The 21331-nt window shown below is 35.5% G+C and overlaps 1 protein-coding gene across 1 annotated transcript in view; it reads right to left on the bottom strand.

The window, feature by feature from the left end:
* LOC149780916 (Golgi apparatus protein 1-like) overlaps nucleotides 1–21331 on the bottom strand; it is a 220331-nt gene that overhangs the window by 122496 nt on the left and 76504 nt on the right. Inside the window, exons 7-9 of the mRNA XM_089938010.1 lie at nucleotides 20163–20380; nucleotides 16997–17121; nucleotides 1397–1501 (exon numbers count right to left, since the gene is read on the bottom strand). Of these exons, the coding sequence (XP_089794136.1) occupies nucleotides 1397–1501; nucleotides 16997–17121; nucleotides 20163–20380 (448 nt within the window). The remainder of the gene's footprint in view (nucleotides 1–1396; nucleotides 1502–16996; nucleotides 17122–20162; nucleotides 20381–21331) is intronic.

Here is a 21331-nt window from a genome sequence, read left to right as displayed (position 1 = left end):
CTTCCTCCACCATTAATACTGGCCGCCATGTATAGCCTATCATATGCTGAAAAATGGCATTAAACCCCACAACAACAACAACAATCTGACTTATAAAATGACCAAGACCAATAACATTTAGACCACAGAACCTATAAGTTTCTTTGTCATCCTAACTGCATGCCACACCCCAAAAGCAATCCAACCAAAATATTTGGTCCTGATAGAACTAATGCTATTGTGTAAAAACCATTCTATTTCAGTCACAGTGACATTTCGGCCAATAAAACAGCCTCACATCTGTAATGACACTGACTGAAGTTATGGGGCTGATCCCAATTATTCATTAAAACATACAAATATTTGCAGACACTCTTGTACATTTTATACACTTATTGATATTTCTCATAGCAGTTGTGTTACTATTGGTTGAAGGGTTCTTATGGCCATATGTACATAATATTTTCGGATCAAAGCCCATCTTCAATGACTAGTAAATGCACATGAAATAGCACAACCTTATGTCCTGTAGCCATTTTGAATTTCACATTAGATATGGTTGTTACCAAATGCTGGTAAGTGCATAAAAAAACTGAATGCAAGTGTGTTCCAAATAGATCTGCATGCAGGAAAATTGTACTTTTTAATGAACAGGTGAAATCATACCCACAAATCATCCATCATTATCAACAAAGATCTGGGGATTTATCGGACAAAGTGACATTTAGTTCTAACCCTAAAATCAATATATTTTTTACTATTCCCAAGTGAAAGCCATCAAAAACTTTCAGTCCAGGTATGTGATACAGAACTAATACTACTGCGCAGAAACCATTATTCTTCTTTAAGTCAAAGTGGCTGACACCTCTAACTTTTAACTCTGAAATTGAAGGAAGTCTTTCTATCCAAGGGTAATCAATACACAAAGTTTGGTGACTGTTTATGGTGGAGACCATTTCTCCTACTTTAGTCAGTGACTTTGACCTCTGACCTTTTAACTTCAAACATCAATAAGGTTCTTCCTTAAACCATGTGCAAGCCATCCACAAAGTGTCGAAAATGTAGATAACAGAGAACTCAGGTTATTCGAAGCTGGAAAAAGACAGATGGATATCCAGATGTATATCAAAAGAATGTATCAGGCATATTTAAATGAACACAGATTACATACTGAAAGGCTATAAGTGCTGCCAAAAGAGTATTACCTTATTCTTGCCATTCACAGGCAACACAAAACAAACTGTCCTACAATGAAAAACAGATAAAAAACAACCATTCCATAAACTTTAAATTAGCTGGACACCAACATCAACACAAGTGATTAAAATACAAAAGCTTTCTCCATCTAAGTATTTGAGTTAAAAAATAAATGTACATATGCAGATTAACAAATGTACAATTTACAAGAGACACTTACCTAAAATCTCTGACAACAAAATACTGAATTTCCATAAGCTTTTCTTCACAGTCTTCTGTCATGAATTTGGGGTTATCCAGATTTTCCATTAAACAGTTCATTATCCTACAAAGCAAAAGCAGTAAAAACATGAAGAATGAGCTTGCATGCTTTATTTCATATATTAAAAGTCTCTCTCCCTCTCTCTCTCTCTAGTTGGTTTGGACTGGAAACAAAAAAAGTTGTGTGGACAAGGAGGAGCAACTTAAATAATCTATTTCAAGCAGGAATATTTTAATTCTTGTGCAGGTGTGAGATTTGTCTGTACAAAGTTAACTACTGTCAGGGAGGAAACAGTGACCTACAGGTGTGGAATTCTGCTTTACAAAGACTACAGATCTCAGAAGGACACAGTGACCTACTTTCATACTTTATTAATCATAGGTACATCTTTCAGACTCAACTGCATGCCCATGGTTGACAGGTTAGTTTTAATGCCATTTGTTATGTATATGTAATTTAATTGTTTGTTTGTTAGTTTTTTTTAAATTTAATTCCATTACATCAAAAGTGGAGATCTTTTTTCAAATCCTACCAAAGAATACTTAGATTTCTTGATAAAAGATGAATTGCATCAACTTGCCAAAAAATATTATCTTTCTGAGGCAAAAGCTTCTTTAACAAAGCAATAAAGAAAGAATATTTTGGTCCAGTATTTGGTGGAAAAAGAATGTTTTGGATAAAAGTGCTTTGGTTTCAATCAGTAAGTCTGTACCAGACTCTGACATAAAAGTAAAGAAATTATAATTAAAATACAAGATGGAATTAGAGTTAAGAAAGCTTGAACTTCAGGGGGAAAAAAGAGGACAGAGCGGAACAAATGCAGTTACAGAAAGAGAAACAATTTGAGAAAGAGGAGAAAGAGAGACAGATGCAAATGCAAAAAGAGAAGGAAGAAAGGGAATATTAGTTTAAATTAAGAGAATTAGAACTGGCAAATGAAAAGCACATTCCCACTTTAACAAATTCAAGTTTTGATGTTACTAAGTATATTAGGTTAGTGTCCCCTTTTAGAGAAAAAGTAGTAGACAAATATTTTCCTTATTTTCAAACATTACTGAAAATCTGAAATGGCCAATAGCGCATTGCACTCATTACAATGTACACTTTTTGAGAGATCTATGCATCCCTGTCAGTACAGTAAAGTACCAACTATGATCTAGTTAAGGAATGCATAAGGGGTTATGAGTTAGTCCCCAAGGCTTATTAACAAAAATTCAGGAAGTATTAAAAAGAAGCTGGACAAACTCATGTCAATTTGCAAGAGAAAAAGAACAGTTATTTGATTAGGTGGTGCTTAGCCAAGAAAGTTGATAAAGATTATGAAAATCTCAGACAACTTGTATTACTTAAGACTTCAAAAACTGTCCATAGTGACATTAAGACTTATCTAGATGAGCATAAGGTTGAAACCTTGGAAAATGCTGCTTGTACTGCTGAAAAGTATTCCTTAGCTCATAAAGATTTTTTGTAAATAAGTCTTCCACAAAGCCATCATCTGGTAAATAAGTATTTCAGCCTAATATGAGCCCTTCCAAATTTCAATCTGGCACAACTTTTAGAAATCAAGTTTCTGACAAGACTGATCAGAAATCCTTATCTCTTCCTATACGTACGTATTGCAAGAAGAAAGGACACATTATTTCTGATTGCTAAAAGTTGAAAAATAAGCATCAGAATTAAGACAGGCCTATTCCAAATGCTCTTATTTCTAAGAGATCAAGGTCACGGTCATGTATGGAAAGCAATACATTTGTTGGGTCTAATAAACCCCAGTCTGATTTTATTATGGAGAATTATGAACCACTCATGTCAAAGGGTTCTATATCACTCATGGGTGATTCAGCCAATCCCATCCCTATTAAAATTTTAAGGGGCACTGGAGCTTCTCAGTCTTTTATTATCAGGTACTTTGCCTTTTTCTGAGAAGTCTTCTTCTAATGAGAGTGTTCTTATTCAGGGAGTAGAGTGTGGCTCTGTTAATATTCCTCTCCATTGTGTAAATTTGTCATCAGACCTTGTCTCAGGACCCATGACAGTCAGAATAGTGCCTTTTTTTACCTGTTGAGGGCATTCATTTATAACTAGGCAATGACCTAGCTAGAAATAAGGTTGTGGTTAATCCACTTGTAACTGACAAGCCTTGTTGGCTCAGAAAGCTGATCCTATTGAAAAAGAATTCCCTAACTTATACCCAGCTTGTGCAGTTACTGGAGCTATGGCAAATCAAGCTCTTGAGAATGATGTTGATCTGGAAAGTATTCCTTTAGCTGATACATGTATTGGTTAGGCTTTTGATGAGGTCACTTTCACTCCTTGTTTGGATCAATCAAAAGATGTTGATCACAGCGATCCTCTTTTAACTACTCATTCTCCTTATTCTAATCAGGGTGACAAATGACATTCACTTGTTGTTGAACTGGAAAAAGATTTTGAGATCTCCTGTTTGTTTCAAAGGGCCATTAGTGAAACTGAAGCCACAGAAGTACCCATTTGTGATTTTATTAAAAATGGGATTCTTATGAGAAAATGGAGATCTCCCAAGGTACCTGCTGGTGACGAGTGGTAAGTGAACTATCAAATTGTAGTTCCAAAATCATACAGAAAAGAAATTTTTAGTCTCGCCCATGAAACTCCTTTGGCTGGTCATTTAGGGATTAATAAGACTTATCACAAGATCTTGAATCACTTCTACTGGCCAAAAATTATAAGTGATGTTTATAAATACTGCAGATCTTGTCATACTTGTCAAATGGTAGGAAAATCCAATCAGAAGATACCTAAGGCTCATTTGCAACCAATTCCTGCATTTGATGAACCATTTAGCAGAATAATGGTAGATTGTGTTGGTCCCATACCTAAGACCAAGTCAGGTAACCAATACTTGTTGACCATAATGTGTGTGTCAACAAGATTCCCAGAGGCAATTCCTTTGAGGAATATTAAAACTAAAACAATGGTATAAGTGTTGATAAAGTTTTTTACTCAATTTGCCCTTCCCAAATCTGTCCAATCTGATCAAGGGTCAAATTTTAGGTCTGGTATTTTCCAGACAATTATGCTTGAATTTGGCATTCAGCAAATCATGTCAAAAGGAAATTATGGTTTGACAGACCTACAATGGAAAGAACTTTCGAGTTTGGTAATAGAGTTCTGTCTCTCTTGCTCATTCTTCAAAATTTTTTTCAGATAAGGTATTACAGCCCTTACAAAGTTAAGAAGAAAATTAATGAGTTAAATTATAATAATAGTACCCCTGGGATGTAAATAAATTAAACGAGCACCAGTATGTTGAGAGAGAGAGCCAGGTTAAACATACAATTGATTTTGTTGTACCTGTCCCACTCAGTGAGGACTCAAGCGAAGGAATGCAATCGGACTCTACTGATTTTGGAGAGAAAATCTTCGGAATTCAGAAATTATGAATAATCTGGACCAGAGACTTTCACACTTGAAACAACAAGAAAGGAAAACTTAAACAGTTATTACTTGAATATGAGCATTTAATTCTAGATATTCCTACAAGAACAAATAAAATCTTCCATGACACTGAAATTGTTAATTCCACACCTGTGAAACAGCACCTGTAGAGGATGAACCCTCCCAAACAGGAATACTTGAAAAAGAAATTCAGTATTTGCTGGAGAATGATTTCATACAGCCGAGTAAAAATGACTGGAGTTCACCATGTATACTTGTCCCAAAACTAGATAAAACTGTCCGCATATGCACTGATTACAGAAAGGTGAACAGTGTGACTAAAACAGATTCATTTCCATTACCAAGAATCGATGACTGCATTGATATAATTGGAAATGTAAAGTAAGTCACCAAATCTGACCTTCTTAAAAGATTTTGGCAAATTCCACTGACGGAAAGGGCAAAGGAAATTTCAGCCAATCATTTAAACTGTCTGTTGATGAAAGTGATGTTGGGGTTGGAGCAGTATTGATTCAAAAAGATAAAAATGGTGTTGATCATCCAGTGTGCTATTTTTCTAAGAAATTAAATAAGCACCATAGAAATTATTCAACAATCAAGAAGGAATATTTGGCCTTGATATTGGCATTACAACACTTTGAAGTTTACACTGGTTCAGCTCCTTCTCCGATTATTGTGTTTAGTTTTCACATTCCCCTTACTTCAGCGACAAGATGAAAAAGAAAAATCAGATTATTAAGGTAAAGTTTGCTATGCAGGAATATAATACTGACATCAGGCACATCAAGGGAAAAGATAATTAAATAGCAGATGCACTTTCACATGTATAGAAATGTATTTTTTCATGTATACTTTGCATCATTCATAAGATTTCTTGTTATGTTATTATTTTATACAAATGACATGTATAATTGACCTATGGTAAAAAGAAAGCTTTATTATAGTTAGTTTAAACTTTGTAAAATTCCATTACATGCTATTGTAATGTAATATTGTTTACTGGGCTTGTTGTTGTTTGTTGCTGTTGTTGTTCTAGTGTTTAACGCCACTTTTCAGCACAAGATAGGCTATATATGACGGCCAGTATTAATGGTGGAGGAAGAACCCAGGAAAATTCTGGAAAGAACCACCAACCCACAAGAAGCTACCGGCAAGCTTTCTCACATACACACATCGGCTGAGCCCAAGGTGAGATGGCAGTGATCCATAACAGTGAGCACTTTAGACCACTCAGGGCCCTTATTAGGTTTGATATTGTCCAGAACAAACACAGTTCAGTTCTGCTTGACTCGACTGATCTTTTTAATTTTTTTAATTTTTGATGTAAACAACTAATAATAGAAACATTGTATCTAGCTGCTGACCTTGTTTCAAAATCAGTGACAGTTTTAGGAAACAACTTTTTTATAATTTTTTGTCAATTATCCTTCTTAGAGTAAGAATCATTGAGTCAAGGTCATACATGGACTACATGACATCAAGCATGTCATGTGTCAATTGATAACAAACTTCTATTTATTCTAGAAGGATGAACTCTTGACCCCCATCTGGGAATCTATTTTGCATTCTAGCTAGTCATATAACCGATGCCATGATAAGAATTTTATCAGTCCTGCAATAACACTTGAGAGGTCAAGTTCTTTTATGTGGTGTCCAGTTTGGGTTGAGTTTATATTTTCTTCAAATTATTGAATTTCGAGTGTTGTCCCTAGAAATACAATAGTGCTCCAAAAATTCTTGAACAAAGACATTTAATGAATTTATATGGAATTCAAAAACTGGAATAATATTTTCTGTGATTCAACAAGTGACTGTTGACACATCAGTACAATGCTAACTACTACAGACATCATTGCCTTCCATTCTGGATTTTCATCGGGATTTAAACTGTGATTCACTTAGGACTTTTCATTGATAAAGTTTGTGTTTTAATTCTTGGATTAATTCTGGATTTAATTTGCAATACCATAAGTTCTATTTTTCTCATTTTTTGTAACTTTCTATTCGAGGGAAATAAATTATTTGTTAAATTTTACAAAGCTTGTTGTCTTCAATCTTTTCTGTTACTTGTTTAAGCACACAGACTCGTAACAAATTGCAATTTAAAAGGATGAAATCCCTATCTCTAATTAGGTCAAACTTGCTAATAATGTGATATATATCTCATAATTAAACAAATTTTGCAACACATTTTGTTCACAGGCTATTTCAAAACCCAACATTCAACCAAGCATAAAGTACAAGTCAAAGTCACTATTACTTCTTGTAAGATTTAAGTTCTGCCTCTAAAATGGACCACTCCAGTGGCCTAAGTGGTTAGAACGTCTGCCGAAGATGCAGGAGGTCATGGGTCCGAACCCAAGCCAAGAAATACCAGATGTTTATAAAATGGTACGAGCAGTTGCCTTGCATGGCACTCAGCATTAAGAGGTTAGTGTCAGGACTGGTCGGCCTGGTGTCAGGATAATGTGACTGGGTGGGACATCATGCTACATGTCTGGGGCATGATGCCCCAGTGCTAGGCATCACTATAAACTGCAACACTCAGGGTTCCTGCAATCTTTTAAAAATCTAATTCCATGACTTTTCCCAAAATTTTCCAACACCATTTTACCAATTTCAAGAGAATCTATTATACATGTTTATGTTTAATATGCTTCACCTGTAAATTTAACACAAAAACATTGTAGAGCTGGCTTTAGGCATACTTCATCCTATTGGATAGGTCATTCTCATTTGAGTGATGCAAGTACATGATTTTGAATGGTAGTAAGATCCCTGGATGTATTCTGACAGTGAAGATTTTGGAGAACCTACTTGGACAAATCCATTATCGAAGTCAGGTACATTGGTAAAACTTGCATTGGCTAACAAAAATAATGACTGGACTGTAACATTATACATGTGTAACTGACCAATCAGAACCCTCTATGCACAAGTCATAGTTCCACTAGTACCATCTACAGGCATCTGCCTCTTTGATACCACTCTGTGTTAAGACCTCACAGTAGTCATTTGTATATATTCAAGTTATTGATAGTTTGAACATGGCATCCCATCTTATGTTTTACACAACAACACAACATGGTGTCAGATGCAATCATAATTGGAATAGCACATGGATCATAAATGGATATTTTGAAACAATAACTTTACAATCCACAAAGATTTTGCATGAATTTAAAACCTTAAAAAAGTTGAAAATTCTGCATACTAACTTAATACCTTCGAAAGGGATCTTTCCGGTGTGCCAATCCTTACCATGGACTGGCACAATTCCAACTTTACCACATCATAGGCTAAATTCCAACAACACTGTGAATTGATATTTAACAGACCCATGAGTAGAAGAAGTGATGCGGTCAAAGCAAACTACATTCTACTTTGGGTAGGAGACAAAGGTAGAGATATTTTCAACACATGGACTCTAATGGATGAAGATAAAAGGACCCATTAATGCTCTTTACAAAATTCAAACATCACATGCAGCCAAAATTAACTCCGGTCTTTGCCAGATTCAAGTTTAACAATGAAATTCACGGCTCCAGGACAAGATACCAATATGTGACTTCACTGAAACTCTTGGCCAAGGAATGTCTCATCAAAGACGAAGATGGCATAATTCGTGATAGAATTGTTTTCGGGGTATCGTCATTAAGGATACAAGAAAAACTTATCAGCAAAGGTGAAAAGTTGACCTTGGACTACTAACATCAAAGCCATGAATATGCCCAGGAGTAGCTCCAGACCATGTCTGCATCAGCCAGACCAGAAGTGCATGTGACAATTCTACAACAGGCCAAGAGAAAAGAACTACAGCCAAAGAAGAAATGGACATCTTCCAGACATAGCATCAACGCAACCTGTGCACAGTGCGGATACAAATCACATTCAAACCAGAAAAAGTGTCCTGCAAAAGGAAAGACTTGCAATAAGTGTCATAAACTCACTCACTTTGAGAAAGTCTGTAGATCAAAAATGGTCAGTTTGATTAACAATGAAAATCAAAACGAGGATTGATATATTGACAGTGTTAAAATGGATATAATTGCCAATGGCCAGGTGTATGCGGCTATAGAGGTAGGACCTAATTTTGTTTCTATTGATTTTAAATTAGATACAGGCTCTCAAGTTAACATACCCTTGCTAGGCATAAAGCATCCCCTTCAACCTACATTATACACATTATCTGCATATGATGGCAAATTACTGAATACAATAGGTACAGTCAATCTCACATGTAAATGCACTGAACATGCACATGAACTCGAGTTCTACATTGTTAAAATGAAAGCACCACCTATACTTGGTTTACAATCTTGTATGGAGTTAGGCTTAGTTAAATTTACATACTCTGTTCAGATACAGCTGTCAAATTTACAATGTAACAAGAGTACGTCCCTCACTAAGGCAGTTGTTCTCAAGGAATATGCCGAAGTCGTCAATGGCATAGGTCTTTTCCCAGGGGAATGTACCATACACACTGACCCCAAAGCTACACCTGTAGTGCACTCTCTGCAGTGAGTACCTGTCACACTTCAAGATAGACTCATTGCTCCGGTTACATCACCTACAGCATAGGGTAAATTCTATGGTTGTCATAGAAAGTAACTGGGTAAACTAAGGGTATGTCTCGACCCACAAGTTCATAATAGAGCAATTTTGTGTCCCCATTACCCTATGGCCAAATTATCAAAACATGATACCAATTTGAGAAATGTTCTCAACTGTTCCCTCGAAAAAGGAATCCGGCTAAATAAGGAACAACTCGAAGCAGGTGTCATAGAAGTGCAGTACTTCAGGCACATTCTGTCAGCAGAATGTCTCAAACCCGACCCTGCCAAAGTAGCAGTGGTCAGAGATATGGAACCCCCTCGTAACTGCGCAGAGTTAGAAACCATTCTTGTTATGGTTAACTACTTGTCCAAATTTGCCCCAAATTCGGCAGAGGTCACCAGTCCATTAAGACAACTGTTAGCGAAAGAGAGTTTTCATGGGACTCTCTGCAAATAGACGCATTACAAAAGGTTAAAGACATAATTACTATAAGCCTGGAACCTGTTCTGTCCTATTTTGACCCTAAGAAACCACTGACTTTGCAAGTTGACATGTCAAAATATGGGCTCGGTGCCTCCCTAATGCAAGACGATAAGCCCATGGCTTATGCATCCAAATCCTTGACTACAACTGAAATTAATTATGCTCAGACAGAGAAAGAAATGTTCACTATACTGTTTGGATGCAAACGGTTCCATCAATATATATATGTGAGAAAGGTACACGTTCAAACTGACCACCTTCAACTTGTCTCTATAATGAAAAAGATCCTTTATGCAGCCCCACCACGACTACAACGCATGCTTTTGCAACTGCTGCGTTATAACCTAGAGATAAAACATTACCAAGGTAAGAAGATACCCATAGGAGACACTCTCTCGTAGGTTCTTATCTGATACACACCCCACCTTATCTGAAGGTATAGATATGCATGTGCATATGGTGTTATCAGCATTACCTGTATCTGATCCTAAGAAGGAAGAAATTCAATCTCTCACTGAACAAGAACCATCAGCTGGTCATATTGAAACAGGTCATAACTGAAGGTTGGCCTGAAAAGAGGTCAAACTGTCAATCAGAGATAATTGATTATTGAAATTATAGAGACAGACTTTCAGTTGATCTTGAAAGGTCAAAAAATAGTCATACCACAAGTCCTCAGGCAGAAAATGCTAGAAACTGTACATTCTGGACATTTAGATATTGAGAAGTGTCTGAAAAGAGCCAGAGATATCTTGTTTTGGCCAAGAATCTCAGCTGACATTTCCAACTTAGCGTCAAAATGCTCTATCTGCTTGGAGCACAGAAGTTCTAACCAAAAGTAACCTCTATTCACCCATGATGTCCCTGAATATCCATGGCAAAAAGTCGCCAGAGACCTATTTACATGGGATAATAAAGAGTACATTGTTGTAGTGGATTATTTTAGTCGCTACTTTGAAGTTAAGGCACTCAGAAGCTCAGAAAGTTGCACTGTTATCAATCACATGAAAAGCATATTCATGCAATTCGGAATACCAGAAGTCGTTGTCAGCTACAATCAAACATGCTATTCTTCCCGAGAGTTTGCAAGCTTCGCGAAAGAATGGGGCTTTAAACATGTTACATCAAGTCCCACATACCCTCAGTCGAACTGCCTAGCAGAGAAAACAATTCAAACTGTAAAGAGAATTCTTTCAAAAGCAAAAGCCAATGGTAGAAACCACTTTTAGATATATTAGAATATCGAGCCAGTGCTCTTGATATCGGGTTCTCACCAGCACAATTGTTGATGGGGTGACAACTCAGATCAATTCTCTCAATAACCCGCGAACAATTCCCAAAACAACCATCACTGCTGAAGTCAAAAAGAAAATTACACTTCGCAAGAAGAAAACAAATAATTATTATGATAAAAGTGCAAAACCACTAAAACCACTTAAAGAAGGGGAATCAGTCAAGAGTTCAATTCAAAGGCCAAAACTGGGAGCCTGCCGTTATAATTAAGAAAACACAGCGAAAGGTCATACTCAGTTCGCACCAAAGATGGTACCATTTATTGTAGCAACAGACATCAGCTCATGAAAACTAATGAAACACAACCCCTGCAATGTAATATAAATGCGCGCTTCTCTCAGATTGAAAACACAGTGTACAGCTGTAGCACTTCCCGCAAATGCCAGTAAATCAATTTCACAATCAATGGAATCTCAATGTTTCAGTCAAAGTACGCTGAAGCATGAAGCAACAATCCCACAAGATTGTCAGCAAAGTGGATACTACCACATGTTCTGGAAGGCTAATAAAACCAAAGATAATAGAGTCAGTGTAATATCAGTTCCTAAAACCTGTACATATCCTGGATAAGAAACAGTTGTGAAATCCTGTACTCACAGATAAGAGAGACTCAGCTAACAGAACAGTCATTAGTGTAGCACAATGTAGGGTTTTGTTGATAAACACAGATGGTGATTCAAGTTAAGGACCAGCAGTGTACATTAAAAAGCAATCAAACAAGCAACAGGATCTTTAAAAAAATGTACAACCCATTCTCAGTCTCAGAGATTTATTTGTTGACCATTGTAATCATTGCTATCAAAGACACGCTTGAATCTGATATGTTAGTTATAATGGCTCATGATTAATTTAGACAGTTTATTAAAACCTTTTCTTTGTAGGAAGAGACATGTAACATTATACATGTGTAACTGACCAATCAGAACCCTCTGTGCATGAGTCATAGTTCCACTGGTACTATCTACAGGCATCTGCCTCTTTGATACCACTCTGTGTTAAGACCTCACAGCGGTCATTTGCATATATTAAAGTTATTGATAGTTATAACACAGTGTCCCATCTTATGTTTCAATGCAATAACACAACATGGATAATGCAAAATAACAAAATTTCTTGACTTTTCCAAATCTCTGAATCACTTATGAAAATGTAGATATCATACCGATATGACTGGCATGGTTCCCACACTTAATTAAAGATAAGTTTCCAAGTCATTTCCAGGGTCTGTTCAAAAGGAAATTAATTATTTCAAGGTTCACATATGACCATTACTGAATGGAATTCAAAAACATTTTAGCTTATAAAACATGCATTTTTTTAAATCAAAGATTTTTCTATTTCTAGACTGCCAAAACATCCAAATTAGAAAGACAATTATGCACTAAACCAAAAATATGTCACTGGAAACAAGTCTGATTACTTTATATTCCTGTGAATTGAAACGTAAAATCATTTCAATGTACAGAATAAAATTTCTTACTTTACTTGGCTGACCTGCATTATGTTGGCATGAGGAAACAACATAATGAACATAAGTTAGTTTTGTTTCCTTTCAAAAATATAATTCTAAACAAATTAGAATAATCTGCTGTAAATCAAGATAACAATGTATATACATGTTATATAAAATAAACATTTCATATCACAGTATGAAAAAATAAACAACCAATAATTGGAAAGTGTTAAACCCAGAATTAATCTGTGCCAATAAAACCAAAAACAAGATTTTTCAAACAACCTAAACTTCTTGAGACAATCTGATTAAAATCAATGATTTCAAACATCTTTTAGAAAGGAGTAATTCTTACAAAAAGACCTTCAAAATTATATAGTACTGTATAAACAAGGACTGAAGTTTCTGTAAAATCAACATATGTCTGCTTGTAATGTGATAAACCAGTTCCTAAACCTGTATTGATACTCACAGAAGATCGTTTTGTGATATTCAATACAAAGGATGACAATCTTCCATTTCTTTCTGCAGCCTATGTAAAATTTGAAACCAATGTTTCAAGCTACATATCGCAGTGTAATAATTTAGCAGCAAAGTTCAGCTCAGATTTCTGACAGTTTTTACTACAAATATGACTTAAAAGGAATGGCAGTCCATTTTCTAATCCGGGTTTCCTCTGAATATAGCCACCAGTCTTCCCATTTGGACATTCAAGTTGGGATGTGGGGTCAGAGCAACTGCCAATCGAAAAATTGGAATTTGTCGCCTTGTTGTGGTAGTGGCATATTGTACTGGTTTACCAAAAGGCCTAGCAAACTTATGCAATGTTACATTGAGTCATACCTGCATGAATATGAAAAATTATTTATCAGAAATGGCAAGTATAATAATCATTATGTTGTTAATCTGCTGACAGACTAGACAAAACTACAGCATAGATGAAACCTGACCTGGTATTTGCCATTTGCATTACTAGGGACTAATTTTTGTAAGTACATAAATCTCAGACTATCACATCATCAGTCCAATAGTCATGGTATATTACCAAGCTCCTAATGTTGTTGTACAAATATTAAAATATATTAAATGAAAGTCAGATACCCTTTGTAGAAACCAGAAAGAACCCATGATTCTCAAAATATTTATTTCGAGAAAAATGACCAGAAACCTGCCACTGCAGCAGCAATCTGGAGAGTCAGATTCATCAAGCACAGAGCACATGTCAACGTGTTAGTCATGTGATACAACAAAACCTATGTAGTTGTTCATGGAATAAATATATAACGAATTTTATGTTCTTTTCATTTTTGTTCTTCATTATTACAACATTTTTTCTACATCTGGTGTGGATGTTGTGTGGTTTAATGCCACTTTCCATCACATGATAGGCTATGCATGGCGGCCAGTATTAATGGTGGAAGAAGAACCAGGGAAAACCTCGGAAAGAACCACCGACCCACGAGAAGCTACTGGCAAGCTTTCTCACATACCCACATTGGCCAAATCCGAGACTCGAACCCACGCAGACAGAGGTGAGATGGCAGTGATCCGTAACGGAGAGCGCTTTAGACCACTCGGGCACTTGGGGCCCCCTTTTCAACATCTAAAATGGGTTATTACTGATATCACGTGATTACTGGATCTATGATGTCATGAACACATGGTTTGCGAGATTTGCGTATTTGTGAGACTAGCAATGCAGATTGTGAGTATCTGATCAAATTTCATCAATGCTGTAGTTTCATCTGGTCTTTCAGCAGATTAAAGGCATAACAACGTAAAGCTCATAATTTCTGAGAAAATAAATAAATGTCATATCGATTTCATCCAGGTATGACTTTTTCTAGGACATTTGGTATAATCTGAATATACCTCCCCACCCATTTGTTTGTTCCCGCTGATCGATTTAAAAGACAAAAAGCACAAATGAGATAAAAGATGCACAGAACTTAGTGGTTCATTTATTGATTTATGATTTCAAACCTGATTATGCCCAGGTGTGACCCTAAAACCATTATCATCTGTGCATTTTATTCCAAACAGATGTTTTCAGTGTAAATGACAACCTGTTCACCAGTCATTTCCAGTTCCTGGACAAGTCGATTTTCAGCCATGAGATTTATTTACAACTACACATGTATGTACATAGAAGGAAAATATTATGTCATCTGCTTCCAATATTTACAATGTCAAATCAAGCAAAGGAAAAGAACAACAATTACAAATTTACCTTTCATGAGGATTTAACAAGAGGTGTAATTTCTATGTACATGTGTGCAAAGGATATAACTCTAAACTCTCAACATTATGGTAATTTACGGAATTATCTAGCAGTTACCAAATAGAACAAAATGTCGCAATGTTGTCTGAGGAAAGCAACTTGCCCCTAGTGTACGCAACATGGTGCTGTGTACATATGAAAAGTCCATTAATTCATTCAGCCCGGGAGGATTTTGTCGTTTTCGCCTGAAATGTGAGTGGGAAAGACATTTTGGGGGCTATTTCTGAGTACATCCTAATACATATACTTTCAACAGATTTTCCATTAGACTAATGCCTAGTTGTATTAGAAACATCATTTTTCATTGGTTATTTTGCTTGCAAATCAGCAGAAGGTAAAAGCTGGAGTTCTTTTTTGTTTGTTTTCATTGTTTTTTTTTTTGCTTAATGGACCCATTGTTTTCGTATGGAGACCACTCATTATTCCAAATGCCCACTTTATCCTAGTTTTTGCAAAAGTTCACCTGTTGGTGTCCAGTTGAGACCAGTCTGCCTTAGATCTGATGCCAAAAGGTCTAAAATCTAGACATAAAACTGGATTCTGACCACGAGCGAAGTTTGGGTGAAGAAAAAAAAAATGAGTAAAAAAAATTAGGTTTTTCCCTCTGTATCATGTAGTGCAACTAGAACGTCCAGATTATTTGGTATCATTGTAGAGCTATATCTGTCTGCTTTTTTGTAATACCACCCACTTTGGTGTATCTTAAATGACCGTGATGCTGCAGAGCTCAGAAGTAGGGTACAGCCTCATCATGCCTAAAGGCGGGATTGGGGCTGAATGAGTTAAGCCTGAAAAGTGCAGAGAATGCCAGGGCTAGGGCCTCTCTATTTTCAGGTTATAAATAATAAATCGATGAATGAATTGACTAAGTTCTCTGCACTTTTTATCACAATAAAGATTACTGTCATTAAAATCAGTAGGGGAGTACAAACAAATGGGTAAGTATAGTCAGACTAAAAATGGCTACGCTTTGCTACCACCACAGCTTCTAGTGATGACAGACTAGTTTTCAAACATAGCTGTCTGTGAAACAACCAGTCTAATAGCCAATTATAATCCAATGAGTGTCTGGATTAACTCAGCAAATATGTTTAAGGCAAGCGCTTAATAGGACACATGGTACAAATTATACGGAAGAACTGTGAACCAGTCTAGAAATGGGTGAACAAATAATAGAGTATTTATGGGTTTGGTGGTCCATAATTGGTTAATAATGAAAATTAAAATTTTAGTAAAAATATCTTTTGAGAGTTTATCCTATTTGTAATTTTTTTAAAAATATAGACAAAATTATATTGATGCAATTTTATTATTTTTACAGGCTTGACTACTCATTAATGAAAGTAGCACCTGATTCATTTGGTGCAGAATCAATAACATGTGTTTCATGCACATGTAGATAAACAAAATGCCGTGGCTCATGTGGTGTTCTCCACACATAAGCTTGCACCAAGGTTAGCTGTGCATGGAGAATTATAGGTCTCATCATCAGCACCCAGAAATTTTAAGTTATTGAATTTTGAATATGATATAGTGTTTCCATATGTTTACTACTGGAGTTGAATTAGTAACATGAGTCCTTAAATGATCCATCCTGCAACCTCTGAATATTCTGGTATGAACTAAATTTAACTCGCACTCAATTCAGTCATGACTCAATTTAAGTAATTGTTCCTGGTGTAAAGTGATGGTGGAAAAATCCAGGGTTTATCCCAACTTTCATCAGTATTTACAAAATTCAATGACTATTCACGGTTGGGAAAAAAATTATAATTTCTAAAGACTTTTTCCCAATTTCCCGGTATTGTGGGAAACATGGACTGAAAAACTGTAAAAGCTACATTAAATATCCACATCACACACACACACTTCTAAAACTGCATGTATCCATATGGTGTTATTTACTACTTTAAAAGTGAATAAAAAACCTAAAGCAAACAACAATTTTACACAGTTAACCAATCAGTATGATTGGAAGAGTAATAAGTACAGCACATACTGCTACAGACAAGACTAAAGCATAGTCTCTGTGTTTAATAAAAAATGGACCAACCTGTCGCCATCTGATGATGGGATGTCCTTACAAATGGTGTTGACCACAGGCTCACATGCCTCGGCTAGAACTCGGTCAATTTTGAAGTTGGACACTGGATCAGCTTCTCTGATTAAATCTTCAAGCTAAAGACAAAGAATTGTAACATTAACTGTTCATATACAATAAATTTAACTATTTTCATTGGAATCAATTATATGGATTTGTAAATCACTACCTTAATTCATTCTGGGATGTCTCTTGTCACTGATGGTAGAACATAATCTTTTTTGGTCTCATAATTCATGGTTGGAATCAAACAAAGATTCCATAAATCTAGTAAATCATGTAAAATAGTCATTATATTCCAGACAAAAGATTCCATCTATTTTCCACATCTGGAGATGCAAAGCATTAGCATTCCCCTAAAACAATCAAGAAACACATCCTTTTAAGAACCACTGACAAATAAACCATTTTAAAAACCAGTTTTGTTTTCTTAAAAATTTCCTTCTGAACAGATCCTATGAAAAGAACTCATTGAAAAAATGCCAGTATATTTATTTGACTGCATATGTGATCCCAACTGTCTTAACAATGCTGATTGTGCCACTTTTTTGTGTGGTCCTGCATATTTTATTTCCCATATAAAACTTTAATAGCTAGCATCCCCTCATGCCAATGCTGCAAAAACTCAAATGTCGTACAGTATATGACAGTAATTCCTTCGTATATATGAAAAATATATGACACAAAATAACCTTGCAATATGCCAGATCTTTACAGGTACATGCTGCTATGGTTGCCAGTAATGCAGACAATGAAGGCTATGGTGCAAATATTTCAATGTCTTTTAGGTTCAAGTTTATTAACAATGGCAAAGTTTGTGATAAGTGAGTGTGGAATAACATTGTCCCAAGTCCAACACTGTATACATTTCCTTTATAGCAAGGGCTGTTCCATTTAAACATGCATGGGACCCAGGGAAGGCATTTTTTTTGAAAATATATATGCATGGTGACCTTGATTTCACAGAGTTAATATCAAAATGAGAAGAACCTTCTAAACTGCATCTATTGTGAGTACCCTACATCAAAAGTGCCTTCCCTGGGTCCAATGTATGTTTTAATGGAACAGCCCTCATGACCAAACAACATGAATACCCATACCAAACTGCTGACAAAGAACAGTCAACAGTCAGTGCCCAAAATTACAGAGTACAAATGTGCAAAATAGAAACTTGATATCCAAAAAAAATTTTCAGTACATATGACTGCATCAAGATTCTTTGGTTAACTCCAAGCTCAAAAATCAAGTACAAGGAATGAAAAAAATACCATATATACTTGCATATAAGCCGAATAATTTAGGAAAATATAAAGACCTGGAAGAAGGGGGGGTCGGCTTATAAATAAATAAGTTAAATAAAGGTAAATATAGACTTCATAATTCGTGGGCCGGTTGGGTTTACCAGGGAGACCATGCTGAACTATAATGTACAGTACTTACACAGTGAAAAGTGTGCATAGCGTCACTTAAATCCTTAATTATTCACAAACACAGATGCAGATTTTGCTTTATTCATCGTTTTGACCAAAATGCATTCTTCTAGATAAAATTTCAGCTAGTCCTTAATAGCTGTTTCATTTACATTTAATCAGGTGCTCACTAGTTACTCATTTTCAATGATTTAAGCGATCCTACACTTTGAGGTGACATTTTTAAAAAGGTATGCACGTTTATTTGTACAAGGCACATAACCATCCTAATTTACATGTTCACGAAGAGTGGTAATAATAAAGGCTAAAGTTCTCAAAGAGATCAACTAAGATCAACATCAATCAATTGTAGTTTTGTGTTTTAGCTGAACAAACATAACTTTCCACACAATGGAAAGCTTGATGTCTTGGTGTCTCCTATGTTGATAGTTGGCGAATTTGTCTTTTGTTTTGCAACAGCAGTACAGGCCACTTAATCATTAAAACCCTGAAACTGGCTTGTGATAAGAGGGACTTTTGACCGGTAACTATACCAGTTTAACATTGGCATATATGGTATTAAAATGACAGGTGTTTACTCGTGTAAGTTTCATTCGTGGGAATGGAGCTATAGCATATGGAGTTACAGCATTCGTAGTGATCATTCTTGAAATCGAAATTAATTGTGGACGATTTTATTGTTGTGGTTTATTTTTTTGTTCTGGTTTATTTTTTATTTTTGTATTATTGTAGAGGTAAAAATAATCATTCATTTGCGTGAATAATGTTTAAACTTAACATTCTATTTAGTGAAGAAGCGAATCTTTTATACTAAAATAATTATTTTGGTCACAACAATAATTCACAGTGATACAACAGATCATGTAGGACTTTTCTTGTTTAGAAGATATGAAAACTGAAGACAATGTAATATCAGGAGTTTTCTACAAAAATCTTAAGATATTATGAAATCGGGAGGTAAGCGTGGAGTGACCCAAAAAATGGGGAGTTTTTTCCCCCTCTGGCATGAAAGTTGACAGGTATGGTGTAAGGTCGCTACATCAAAGCAAACTACAGCTCGGCTTTTACGGTATTAGCATAATTTTCAAAGCATTATTTCCAAAAGTTTATAAGAAACAGAAAATTAACTTAACTCATGCATCTTGAGATGTCTCGGAGTTGTAAGTCGGCTTGTACACAGGTCATGCACTTTTTAGTGTTTATACTTGTTCAGTTTGGGTGTTGGCTTATACGCAAGTATATACTGTAGGCTGCATATTTATCAAAGTTCAAAGTTTGACATAACTAACAAACCTGAGCAAGGTAACTCTGCCATGTATTTACTTTTGGTGTTACTGTTTGTACTGTATGTATACAGATATACACACTCTCACAAACACACACAGAAACTATATCTCGATTGAGTCAGAGATTAAGCCATGACTTTAGATAAAGCTGACATCCTAATTTTTTTTAAAGCCCATAAAAATAAATACAATTTATTTGGCGCTGCTCTTTTTCACCCTTTTATTTAACTGAAATTTCTAATAATTTGAATTAGCACAGGCTCTTGGCCTGACAGCATCAATTTATTCTTATAACATATCAAAATTTCATTATCCACTGACTCAAAACACATACAAAATCTGAGTGTTTTGGATGCCAAGGAAATAAAGGTCTTGTCCAAATAAAAGTTGGCCCAAACTTACAGCTGCTTTACATTCAGGTTTGATGAGGTCTTTGGTTTTCCTCTTGTTGGCAAAGTCCATCAGGCAGTGAAGGGTTCGACCCTCAGACTGGAGGCCCTGACACATCTTGATTTCTGTGTTACACCTGATCACAATCTCAGGTGAAATCTGGTAGTCTGACATCAAACTCTGTCTCATCTCACTCATCTCTGCCATGCATTCTGGTGTCACAACCTGATCTGTCAATGGACATTGTAATATTGTCAAGCCAATTCTATATTTATCACTTATATTTTCTTTGTATAAACAAATAACAATTGTAATTACTGTAAAAAACATTTCATTTATTTTTGTGCAACCAATCCTTTAGGCTGGGGAAAGATGATATTTTCTTAACAAAATTAGACCATTTTGTAACCAAGCAGTTTTCTTGTTACTCTGCTAACCCTTGAAATGGCACCAAGCATTTGTTTGTGACCTTGCATGGTCCTAAAATGACACCACGCCATCTGTAAGCAAATAATTATATGTTTACCTTACATAGTTCCGATCTCACTAGTTGTTTCAAAATCTGTCCATATCAAAAAGTTAATAAAATTTTTGTTCTTTTGTACCAGTTCTAGTGTTACAAGTTGTTTTGCAACCAATGCCATCTCATAAAGAAAAAAAATGTGCATAGCTTTGCTAAATATAATCAGAACGAAATAAAAGCATAACGAAAGATGGAAATATTTTGGTAGTTTCTGATTTGAATAGCACTGTATGTAAATGGATGAAAAATATTTTGAAACTGCATGAAGGCTGATTACCATTCAATTTCACTCATAATAAATAAGCACATTAACTGATCTAAACATTTTCATGTTGGAAATGGCTTCTGTTATGAAGTGATTTAGAGAAAAAGGAATTTGGTAATGAAACTTCTCCTGAACCTTTTTGAAATAGTTTTTTGACATTACAAGAGATTTCACTTTATTTCATATAACTTTATTTCCTTCAAAAAAGGTCACCTTGAGCTATTAATGATGGGTGCATTACAAACAGCTTCACTCACTACAATTTGTCCTTAAGGTTTTCCAGGGTGAAACTTGTATTGGGAAATCCAGCTTAACAGAAAAATGGTCATTGATCGGACCATAATTCACCTAAATCAGAAATGATTCTGGTCTTCCATAAAAAAAAGCTGAACA

This window comes from Sinohyriopsis cumingii, chromosome 16 (genome assembly GCF_028554795.1).
Source record: "Sinohyriopsis cumingii isolate HCF-2022 chromosome 16, ASM2855479v2, whole genome shotgun sequence".
In the NCBI taxonomy this organism is placed as follows: Eukaryota; Metazoa; Mollusca; class Bivalvia; order Unionida; family Unionidae; genus Sinohyriopsis; species Sinohyriopsis cumingii.
The sequence above is the reverse complement of the archived record's forward strand: the minus strand, read 5'-3'. Positions and strand labels throughout refer to the sequence as shown.